Source organism: Rutidosis leptorrhynchoides, chromosome 1 (assembly GCF_046630445.1).
Source record: "Rutidosis leptorrhynchoides isolate AG116_Rl617_1_P2 chromosome 1, CSIRO_AGI_Rlap_v1, whole genome shotgun sequence".
Lineage (NCBI taxonomy): Eukaryota > Viridiplantae > Streptophyta > Magnoliopsida > Asterales > Asteraceae > Rutidosis > Rutidosis leptorrhynchoides.
Genome location: NC_092333.1, coordinates 638084939 through 638096532, shown reverse-complemented (window position 1 = coordinate 638096532; position 11594 = coordinate 638084939). Strand labels below are relative to the sequence as shown.

The following is an 11594-nucleotide window of genomic DNA, read 5'->3' as shown; positions in this document are numbered from 1 at the left end:
GGATAAGAATACTTAATGGCTAAGAATACTTAATAACTAAGAAATCTTAATAGTTAAGTTTTCTTAGTAACTAAGTTTACATAACATAAGACGGATGTCTAATAACAATCTTAGATACACCAACATGCTCCTGGACTCATTCTGGTACAAACACCAGATTCTCACTAGTAATCCACCACCACTTTCGATTACTAATAATTACGAGCTAATATCATGCAGCAGAAAGAGTCAGTCGAAGAAACAAAACGATGAGATCATAGCTTTAACAATTATGAATTGTAGAAACGATGTGGAGATCAAAGGTCTATTAAGATTCTGGGCTCATTCTGTTTCTTCTGAGGTCTCTTGAATAGTCATGGAGTTCTTAATCTAATACTTTATTATCTAATTCTTCACCGAATTTTGGGGTGAATAGTTGGCTTAATTTATGTTATTTACTTTAGCACTAATACTTTCTTTATTACTGAATTAATAAATTACACATTTGTATTGGAAATTCATTAACTTTTAGTACTATGGTTTATGATATAATTTATATGGAGACGGTATATTGAATTCGTTTTGTTAGAATTAGAATTATAATATAATGGCCCTCTATATGTATTAATCTTTTTCTACAAACACCATTATCAGTTAGCTCTATAATTAACATGAGTGATACATTTGGAAGTATTCAAATCGAATGTCACCTATAAATAAACAAGAACAATAACACAATCAAGATTTCAGATGAAATAAGATGACATATATATCAAAACTGCAGTATATCTTTGTTATTATATCCTATTATAGGTGTCAAGACACTACAACAAATTTGATAATTAACCACGCATAAATTTACACACTTTTATAAAGTGACACTTTTATAAAGTGTGTACTTTTTTGTTAAATTCCCCACACTTGTAAATGTGTGTAAATGTATTACATTTATAAGTGTTGATAATCATTATAGTTTCACACATAAAAGTGTGAGGAAAAAAGTTCACACTAATTTGTGTGTATAATTATAAATATAACCACACTTAAGAGTGTTAAGTTAATTTTGTCGCACTAGATTTGTTCACGCTCCCCCTTGTGTGAAGAAATGAGGTGTAACAAATTTTACTCACATTTTTAAATGTGATTAAATTTGTGTTTGTATACACTAATAAGTGTGAACAAACTTTTCCTACAATTCTAAGTGTGAAATTTGAATAACATTCAACATTTATAAATGTAACAAACTTATACATATTTATAAGTGTGAGGAATTTGACAAAAAACTCACTTTCTAACAAGTGTGTAAAAATATGCGTGAACAATTGATAAATTTGTTGTAGTGAGATCTGCAGGATGGGTAACGGGTCAACGTAAGTTCCGATCAAAAAGGTACTTTATCAACTCAATCTACTAAAAATGAACATTACCCAAATTTGCAATTCCTACAATTAGGTAGTTAACGTCAACTACCCTACATTATCGTGGAAATACTCGGCCAGAAGAAAGAAAAATTCGACACTTTTATTAGTAGTTTTAGATATGTACAGATGACTGGAATCATAGGTAGTCAAATTAAGTGAATCATGAATGATGTAAACTTGAAACCTTCATAAGATATTCTTGCAAAATGCATCATAATTGGCTTTAGATTTTTTTCCCTGGGTATGTGTTTTGATAGTGATTATGTAATTATGATTCTTTGCTACTAATCAGGCGCATAGCTGCATGCCTCTACGCTATGCGCATGTACCCCTAAATCCGCACACGATATAAGCATATCAAGCCGCATATTTAGCATCCATGCCGCATGATATATATGTGCATAAGGGTATAGCCGCGTGCATTGGGCCGCGCCTATACCATTGGATGCGACCTTTGACTACGTCTTTAATTTAACTTGTCGGCCAAGGATAAGATCAATCCTTATTGGTTTCCTTAATTGAGGCAAATTGGTCACGGAAAGGATTGCATGTATCTATGGTTTGTATCCTGATACAACTCTAATTGGTAGCCAAAAAATAATTGCTAGCCAATAAATACAAGCTCCTAAAGTCCCTAAAACCCCATAAAGACACTACATTCTTACTTAAAGAGGCATGCAAATTGTATAAATAGGCATTCCTACGATAACCATACTTTCTAAGGCTTTTGGGTATGTCTACGAACTATGAATCCTTCATTTCTTCGTTGGTGGACTTATCGGTCACCCTGCTGGAATCTTTATGATTCCGGTCTGGGTTATCCACGATGTTAGTCGGAGGTTCGAATCATGTTTTGTCCTTAAACCCTCATTATTGCGTTCAAGTGTATATTTTTCTCTAGTTGTGAAAATATACTTGATAAGCTACTTACTTAGTTGGACAATAATTAACCTATATTCTAATTTACGTAAAACTTGAGTAACTTGATTGGACAAGAACAGAAAGAAGGGAAAAAAAAAAAAAAAAAAAAATTGTGTAAAGCAGTCCACAGGTATATAAAACCATAAACTACATGCAATTTCAAGTTGAGGGATGTACTGAAATAATATATTCTTTGCACCGTACTCTCTTAATTCATTTATTATTAATGCATATATATTTTACGAATAAAAATATCTTTGCATCATTCAAGAATCCATTTTACCACTTGAATCTCACTTTCTTTCTTATTTCCTTTCTTATTTTTAGATTTTTAATTTTTAATACTTTATATTCTGTCTGTACCTTGTCTGTAACCAATATTCCCAACCAAAAAGAAGCTTCCTAGACACAAATGGATCCATATATATAAATCAGACAATACTGATATCACATAACACAACCACATTCAACATCAAAATGACAGCAAGTGAAGAACATGTATGTATGCTCCTGGACTCATTCTGGTACCAACACCAGATTCTCACTACCAATCCATCACCAGTTTCGATTACTAATAACTACGAGCTAATACCAGGCGGAAAAAAGAGTCAGTCAAAGAAACTAAATGATGAGATCATAGCTTTAACGATTATGAATTGTAGAAACGATGTGGAGATTAAAGGTCTACTAAGATTCTGGGCTCATTCTGTTGCTTGTGAGGTCTCTTAAATTAGTCTTCGAGTTCCTCATCTAATATCCTCTTATCTAATTCTTTATCAAATTTTTGTGTGAATAGTAGTTGGCTTTATCTTATTATGTTTAGCTATATACATATGTAATGAAAATTTCAACAAACAGTTAACTAAATTCTTTTATTATTTATTATATAAATATAAATATATGGTGACACTTTATTGAGGTGCCTGTTGTTCTTCTTGTAATGCCACTCTGTATGATCAAGTGCTTTTATACAAACACCAGTGTCATAAATACGGAGTAGTACTTAGTCGCGTATTCTAGTTAGTATAACAATTGATTCAGTTATACAACATTGTGAAGGAATATGTAACAACACACCGATTCTTATGATGCCCAGCACGTTCTCCTATAGTTAATTTTAACTTCATCAAAACAGCACGATCTACTACCAAGTAGTTCGAATCGTGAAGCCATCAGATCGAATGCACCTTCAAAGAAATCGGAACAAGAATCTACAATCATATTCCACATGTAACAACATGATATCATAAATTTTATAAATCCATAACTGTGTTTGTTGAGATGACCTATTAGAGGTGCCAAAATGCGCAGTGTGAGTAATGGGTCCACGGGTAAATTCTTGCAAGGGTCAGGTTGACCGTAGCATCTTTCTGAAAAGACTAAAGGCTTTTAAGCTAATACAGTATTAATCATTAGCGCATCAAATAGGACTATATACATTATACTTTTTCAGTTGTAATCTAATCCGTATGGCTTTATAAAATGGGAATTGATTCGTACACCACCTCAAATTTGCCATACACCACCAAATAAATTATTTGGACATTTATACCCTTCATTTGGTGGTGTATGACAAATTTGATAGTGTAAAAGAAAGGGTAAAAATGTCTAAATAATTAATTTGGTGGTGTATGGCAAATTTGAAGTGGTGTACGGATCGACCCCTTTATAAAATATAGTTGACTACTTCGACCACTTTATTCTTTTTATAGTAAGCTTTTTTAATTACCTGCTTGACCCGTTAGAAAATAAAAAAAACTACCCGAATTGACACGTTTATGAAAGTTTTGGTGAGATTCACACCACCATGTCTTATGTTGAATAGATGCTGCATTTTTTCTTTGTTAAACCTCAATATAGAGTTACCTATATGCCAATTCGCGATCATCACAGACTGTTTACAACATTTATTTTTGGGCTCCTAAGATGCATTCTACATGTCTCTATTTATGAGTATCTAACATGTTGATCAATGATCAGACATAATCATTAAACTACACGTATGGTGTACCATCAAATGCAGCAATTCTACATAAACTACCATAGGATTCAACCTTTTTATATTAAACTACAGGTGAAGGGGTCGATAGTCACCCAAATTATATTTGTGGGTTGACCCACAGCATTATTATTAACTATCTGTTTATACCCATTACCCAACCTGCCATTCCCACCCCATTCCCCACCTTTTAAGAGTATATAACTAACCTGCAAAGGTTTAATTGTTTAAGTATTAACAGACGAACAATTGATACTCAGGATCTGCAGCTCCAACATTTAGGTAGTTAACGTCAACTACATTATCACCGAAATACTCTGCCAAGATAAGAAGAAAAAAAACATGCATTTAGAACTTTATTAGATTGTAACATATGTTCAAATGAAAGACATCACGGGTAATTAAAGTGAATCGTGAAATGTAACTATGGAACCTTCATATATAGTTCTTGCATAATTTACATATGCGGGAATGACATCTCGATAGATGATTCCGTCTGGACGTGCATCCAATACTAGAAGCACTCCTGCGAATAACATAAACAAGAAGTCAGAACACAACTTAACCTAGTTGGCAGAAATCGTATTTACAAACTGTCTAATTTCTAACTAGATCTGACGATATACCAGGTGCAGACCAATCGCTTGTAGAGTTACTTGGCATAGGAGCGAGCCACAATATGTTCCTTAGATTCATTGAGTCATCATATGTTACATTAGAACCTGACACAAAGCACCAAACAAAGCATGATTTAAGGAACAATATACAGGCTAATAACTAGTACTTCAACGTATGATAGAAGTGGACACATTATTAAATATAGAGTAAACGATTTAGCATGTACATAGGGAAAAATATTGTAGCACCGTATAAGTTTGTATACCTTTTTGACAATAGCCCATGTTATACGGAAAAACTTTTGTATCATATGCCGGGTACTCTTTCGCATGAAACCTGCCAATATATGATCCATATTGGTCAAAAACTAGAAGTAGCTGATGGTACACCTAAACAGCAGGGGTGGGAAATTCTACCCATTCACTAACAAATGGGTTAATTTGAACCTTTAAACTTACAAAATGCCAACTCTCTCATCCGCAGCAATGAAAAGATGACCATGAAAGAAGTCATATCGACTTAGCGATACATCCAACCCAACTTCAGGACCACGAGCAACAATAAGTTTGAACAAAAATTCCATGTATGAATTCAATTCCTATATGATGTTCAAATGATCAACCATTACAATTACAAAATAAAATATTAGAAACAACTAAAGGGTAGAGTTCGTGTTCTCGAGCTCTCAAATTAATCATTTAAACGGTGCAAACCTCGTTTATAAAGCGCCTTCCATAAGGAGTTCTAGTCAGTTCACATTTATTTTCATTTGATCCTTCAACATCAGGTACCTGTGAACTTGATTAGTAGGATTCAAAACAGCATCATGAAAAATAAAATTTAATAATGAAAAAATGAAAGCTCCACATTGATTATAGAGGGATCAATTGTGCGTTGAATAGAGGCAGGATCACCACCAGAATCAAAAGCAAGTCTAGCAATCTCCAACACAGGTTCCGGTGGGGACCACACCGCCTCATTCTCAATATCAATCTGACTAATTGCCGACTGCCGTTTTGAATTCAACGCGCGCCGTGGAAATCGGACTCCGGAACCTCCAGTTAGGGTTTCAGCAAACGGTTGATTTGTTGATTTTGTAACTGGAGTGAAAGGAACGAGGAATTTGAAACATGATCGAAGTTCAGCGGCAATTTCTGGATTGACTGATGAAGCTTGTTGAGGTGTTCCTAGGAGTGAGAGTATGTCTCCGGCGGTTGCGGTGGCGGGTGGTGCGGTGGCGGAGGGTTTAACGGAGTTGAATCTGTGAATTGGAATGGAAGAAGTTAACGAGAATGAGATGATGAATGCGAATTTGAATGGAAGTGATGATTGATTCCATATCACCATAGTTATTGTTGCTCCCTCATCTCGGAGCTTGTTCAAAGTCTTCAACAGTAGCTTAAAAAGTTGAGTACCATTTTTAATTTTTAATTTTACAAATTATTTGCAACTAGAAAAAATTCGACCACGCAACTATATTCAACACCCGTCTAAGTTGAATATATATTGTTTGGTACCTAATATATCTAATAGGTTGAGTTGTTTGTTGTATATGTATGAAATATAGCCCGAAATATTTAGTGTTTTTTTTTAACGATGTACGTTTCGCGCGTAGTTAGTCCCGTTATGCTCGTTAGATTTTTTCGAGTTGAACGGTGATTTCGAAAAAATTTAACTCGCACCGAGCGAGAAGATAGGGCCCATTAATAATTCGGGTGGAGTTAGTTTATTTTATTTTAATAAAATTATATATTTACACTTTCTACCCCTGAAATAGTGTAAAGTTGAGGGGCCGTTGTGTAAGCTGAACCGAATTTGAGAGGCCGTTTGTAGTGTAAGCGCAAACTCAAAACGAAATAAAACTAAAACTACATCTTTTGCCATGCATATTAGTATATAGGGATGATAATAATTAATCATTGTTAATTGGGTGACGTAAAGAACGAAAAATCGAAAGACCGAAAAATCGAAAATGCCATCATATAACCAGAGGCTATAATGCTATTGTTTCTAGCACTTTTTCGTTTAAGTGTTCGAACCAGTAACAATTAATTCGTTTACTCACTCAAAGTGTTTGATAAAAAAATTTAGGTGGTCAGGAAAGTGTTAAAAACGATCACTAACACTAACGTAGCATTATCGTTACATCTTGAATCTTAAACTTCACATAAAAGAAGGCGATTACATTTCATGATCATATCATATTAAAATTATAACTTCGAATTCAAAAGTTCACAATGACCACTAAAACAGTGTGATACAACTTCAAATAAACTTTAAACACATAACAAAAAACGAAACAATACACTAGCAAAAGATATGTACTTCAGCTAATGAACTACAAGATCATAGTGGTTGTGGCTCAGCAGATTTGAACACCTTAGCAATCTTTTCAGTTGGAACTAATGGGAGGTACGAAGAAACCTTATATCCTTGCTCTGCTGTTTGTTGTACAGTTTGGTTGTACATTTCGGAATAGTAAGCCGCTTTTGGTACAACCACTTTAGCCACCTTAGGGAACACCGGAAGCTGGTTAAGAGAGTGCCAAGCTGAAACAGCATATTTCTCAGCAACCGGCTCGTATTTTGTGTAGAGTCCTTTCGCAGTGGGCTCATATTTTGAGTATAATTCTTTTGCAGTCGGTTCGTATTTTGAGTACAATTCTTTTGCAGTTGGCTCGTATTTCGAGTATAATTCTTTTGCAGCTGGCTCATATTTTGAGTAGAGTCCTTTAGCAGTTGGCTCCAATTTAGTGTATGCAGTTCTTGCAAGCCCGGAGGCAGTTTCCACCACACCAGCAGCCTTGACTTGAGAGGCCATGGTAGTCAAGTTTTTGGTATTACTTGACACTTGCTTCACAAAAGAGGGCAATTTGGTAACAGACTCATCAACCTGAATTTGTGACAAAGACAAAATTAGCCTTCTGAATTGGATATGAGAAAACAGATGGCCTACACATCTTATGCTAGGGATACAGCCATATAGGTGACAATCTCAGCCCATTTACATATGAATGGGTCAATTTAGGTTTAAACGGGTCAAATAAAATTTTTCATAAAAGATCTATACTCTATTACTAGGTGCATTTATTTTACTAAATCTTCATATCCAAATATCACAGTATTTGAATTAACCTCCTACTTAACTAGTAATATTGTTTTTGTATGATCATTTTAAGACTATATAACAAAATGACTAAAATAATCTCAGGGATCAAGTTATGTACTAGTAGATAGATGCAGGAGAATTGAGCTAACCTTACGATCAACAAACTTGAGGACATCAACAGGGACGCCATGGAACTTATCATAAGCCGGCCCAACAACCGTCTTAACAGAACCTTCTATCGTCTCCAGGCGAGGTTTAAATGCACCAGAATTGTCTTTAGCGTAACCATAAACCTTCGACGCATAAACAATTGCATGTAACACAGCCAATTGCACAAATTCTAGGTATTTCAACTTCTCTTGTTCATCCTCAACCTTGAAACCATATTAATTCAAACGAATAAGTAAATTATTTAGTATACAAATCCAAAAAGTAACATCAAATATATGTATAATATATATATATAAATAATAAATCATTAGAATAAAAGACTAACCTGTGGTTGACTGGTAACATGAACATCGTTTTCGGCCATGATCAAGATGTATGTATGATATCGTAAATAGCGTTAGTAATAATAATATCAATCAAATGGTGTAATCAGAAAGAAAGATAATTTTGATAAATTGTTATGAAGATGAATAGACGATGATGGTGTATTTATACAAGGTTTTGCTTTACGGTGTGCGCAGCTTTCTGTAGATTGAAGTTTCTGGTAACCGTGTGTAGGCGAGTGCGGGTCCAAACTCCTAAAGAAAATGTTAGACTTAAGTACTTTCAATTAGCTATGATGTCAAAATACATCCCTATACTTCATATGGTCGGTTAATGCCTTAAACATATGCTTTTTGCCCTTTTTTTTTCTTTCTTTTTCTCTTTCAAGTCCGAGTTCCGACACATTTTGCGAGCAGAGTAACCTCAAAACAACAATAATCATTCATTTATATGTATATTCTATATGTAATCTTTAGCAATGTTTTGAAAGTAATAATAATTGTATAATATCTACATTCTAGTCAAATAATTTAATTTGTAATACATAACTTAAACTTGGATTTTATATTGTCTAATTTTATATTTTTGAATTAATGCAGCGATATAGTTTAGTTACTGTATTTAAAATATTTACTACGTTTTTTGTATTTATGTTGGATGAGTTCTTACAATATATGTAATTAAAACTTTTTTTAGCAACGAATATGTTTAGAAGTACTGAAACTCGAAGATCTATATAGATTTTGTAAATTTTCGTAACTTCGCATCCAAAATACTTTCACTCTATAATTGTTTGTTCATCTGTCAATTAATTGACATCGTTAAAAGAAAATAATAAAAATTTGAGGTGTAAATATAAAACTTATAACTTATGGGATTATAAAGAACATAGAATATAATACAAGGTGCGTACTGTAAATATTGAAGTTTGTTGACATGGTTAAGTTTTCTTTGAACGATAAAGGAGTCATCATGTACACGTAACGACGGTACTTCAAGATGAAACAACGCGCCACGTTGTCGTCTTCCCTTTGTAATATAGGAGTAACTATTTAAAGACATTATAATGTGGAATTGAGATCGATGGCAAAAACAGAAAGAATAAGATAAACATTAAACCTTCACGGTTTAACAAAAATCTTTACGGTTCAAGATAATTAAAACCTTCTCGGTTTAATTATATTCACTCAAGGAAATATCAAAAAGCTGCATGAAAACTAAAATTATTTTCCTATATATAGCTAGATAAATAAATACTCCTAAATAATACTCCGTAAATAAAATTGGCTATGTGGCTATGCTCACGTGAAAGTAATACGGAGTGGAATTCAAACTAAAATCTAGTAGTTATCTACTTATTTATCTTCATCCATTAGTAATTATTTATTAATTAGTTTAAACTTAGACTCATAATTAATTAATTTGAAAATCTATTGCTTTGCTTGCTGCTATTCCACGTCCCAAATTCTTTTCAATATGTTCGACCCATATTGTTCTTCTTAGCCGAATGCGCGGGAAACTAGGCCCGCCTGGATATCACATTATACTTTCACAAATTCATTATAAGTGTTCTTAATTACTTATGTTCTACAATAATACTTCTATTATACAACAATATTTTCACTTTAATAATTTATAAGTTTATTATAATTGTGCATTAATTAAATTAAATACTTACATTATTTAAGTGTCTAATGTATAATTACTAGGTTTTGAGCCCGTGCGATGCACGCCTGCTAAAAAAACCCGTTATATATCGACATGCTGTTTTCGATAACTACATATTGATAACAAAACAAATATGGATCACAACTTAACGCACATTTTGACTAAGATAGATTATTTAGAAACAAACACTAAGAAAAAGTGAGATAAAAACTGAGTTATAGTAAAAGTGAGATAAGTTTTTGTTTGGCAAACTCTTCGGTATACACGTTCCTTTTTTATTCTATACATTCAATATTTATATTTATTTATTTTATTCGATTTATCTTATTAATCCTCTTTTCAGTTAATGTTTTATTTATTTATTTATTTGTTAATTATAGATTAATTGTAATTAGAAAATTTGAAGATTTGACATTGTAAAATCCACTTGTCCTCATTCCCTATAATTACTCTCAGATTTGACATGTGTAAAAATATCAACACCTAATTTAAAAACTACGACTATGTCGTTACTAGCTGTATTAGATTTGAGTTTTCTACATGATCATTTTTATTTAATTTGGTAACAAATTTTTTATACATATAACGAAGCAATATGATAAAATTAATAAATAGACGAAACTAGCATCCCAATTTACAATTATATTATTCTTCATACCTCCCCTTTGCAGGATTATGTATGTTTGTTGTTAATATTCTCATTATCAGGTTGTACGTACTTAGTAAGACAATATATCATGTGACCATATCAATAAAAGTTTAAGTTTTATTAACTCAATTATAATAATATTTGAAATGATCTGTTGATCAAGTACAAAAATCTACTCTAATTAAACATATCTGTGTCACGAATAATCTTCATATAAGGCAGTACCATAGCAGCTAGCGGATTAGTTTCAAGCCCATCGCCTTCATCAATAATGAGCCGAAGCCCCTCAATGTGAAGCTCCCCATGGTGACCACTCACTAAGATCGTCTCTTGCTTGGATAATTCCTATTTGATATAATATATAATCATAAGAACAAAGACATTAAAAAACCAATTTGTGTTGATTCGATTATTCACGTTTTATCATGTATAATCATTTCAAGATAGCTTAGTGTTAAGCCCATTATATCCCTCACAAAAGGTTTCAATTTCAAACTTCACAAGCGGCATATTTTGGGATGGGTAGAGAAAAGTTTCAAAAACATTCATGAAACATATTCACAGGATAACCCGGTTTGACCATTTATGCCTAAGTAAAAAAATGCACATCTTTCCCGAATAGTTTGAACTGCGAAAACCTTAAAAATGTTTTTTTCGTGTAACATACGAAGTAGATACTTAAACCCGTAACATTTACTGTAAGATCGCATAGCCCAAACACAATGTCCTGCAATAT

General features: G+C 33.0%; 2 protein-coding genes across 2 annotated transcripts; both read right to left on the bottom strand.

Moving 5' to 3' along the window:
• Window positions 1–3179: 3179 nt before the first annotated feature.
• LOC139885674 (uncharacterized) lies at window positions 3180–6387 on the bottom strand. Its single transcript, XM_071869425.1, has 8 exons — window positions 5806–6387; window positions 5652–5729; window positions 5397–5536; window positions 5204–5274; window positions 4947–5042; window positions 4754–4846; window positions 4530–4637; window positions 3180–3532 (listed from the first exon to the last, which is right to left on the bottom strand). The coding sequence occupies exons 1-7, from the start codon at window positions 6283–6285 to the stop codon at window positions 4555–4557; spliced, it is 1041 nt and encodes a 346-aa protein (XP_071725526.1). The 5' UTR covers window positions 6286–6387; the 3' UTR covers window positions 3180–3532; window positions 4530–4554.
• A 716-nt stretch (window positions 6388–7103) lies between these two features.
• Window positions 7104–8746, bottom strand: LOC139885673 (stress-related protein-like). Its single transcript, XM_071869424.1, has 3 exons — window positions 8543–8746; window positions 8196–8420; window positions 7104–7830 (listed from the first exon to the last, which is right to left on the bottom strand). The coding sequence occupies exons 1-3, from the start codon at window positions 8579–8581 to the stop codon at window positions 7285–7287; spliced, it is 810 nt and encodes a 269-aa protein (XP_071725525.1). The 5' UTR covers window positions 8582–8746; the 3' UTR covers window positions 7104–7284.
• Between the last annotated feature and the right edge of the window lie 2848 nt (window positions 8747–11594).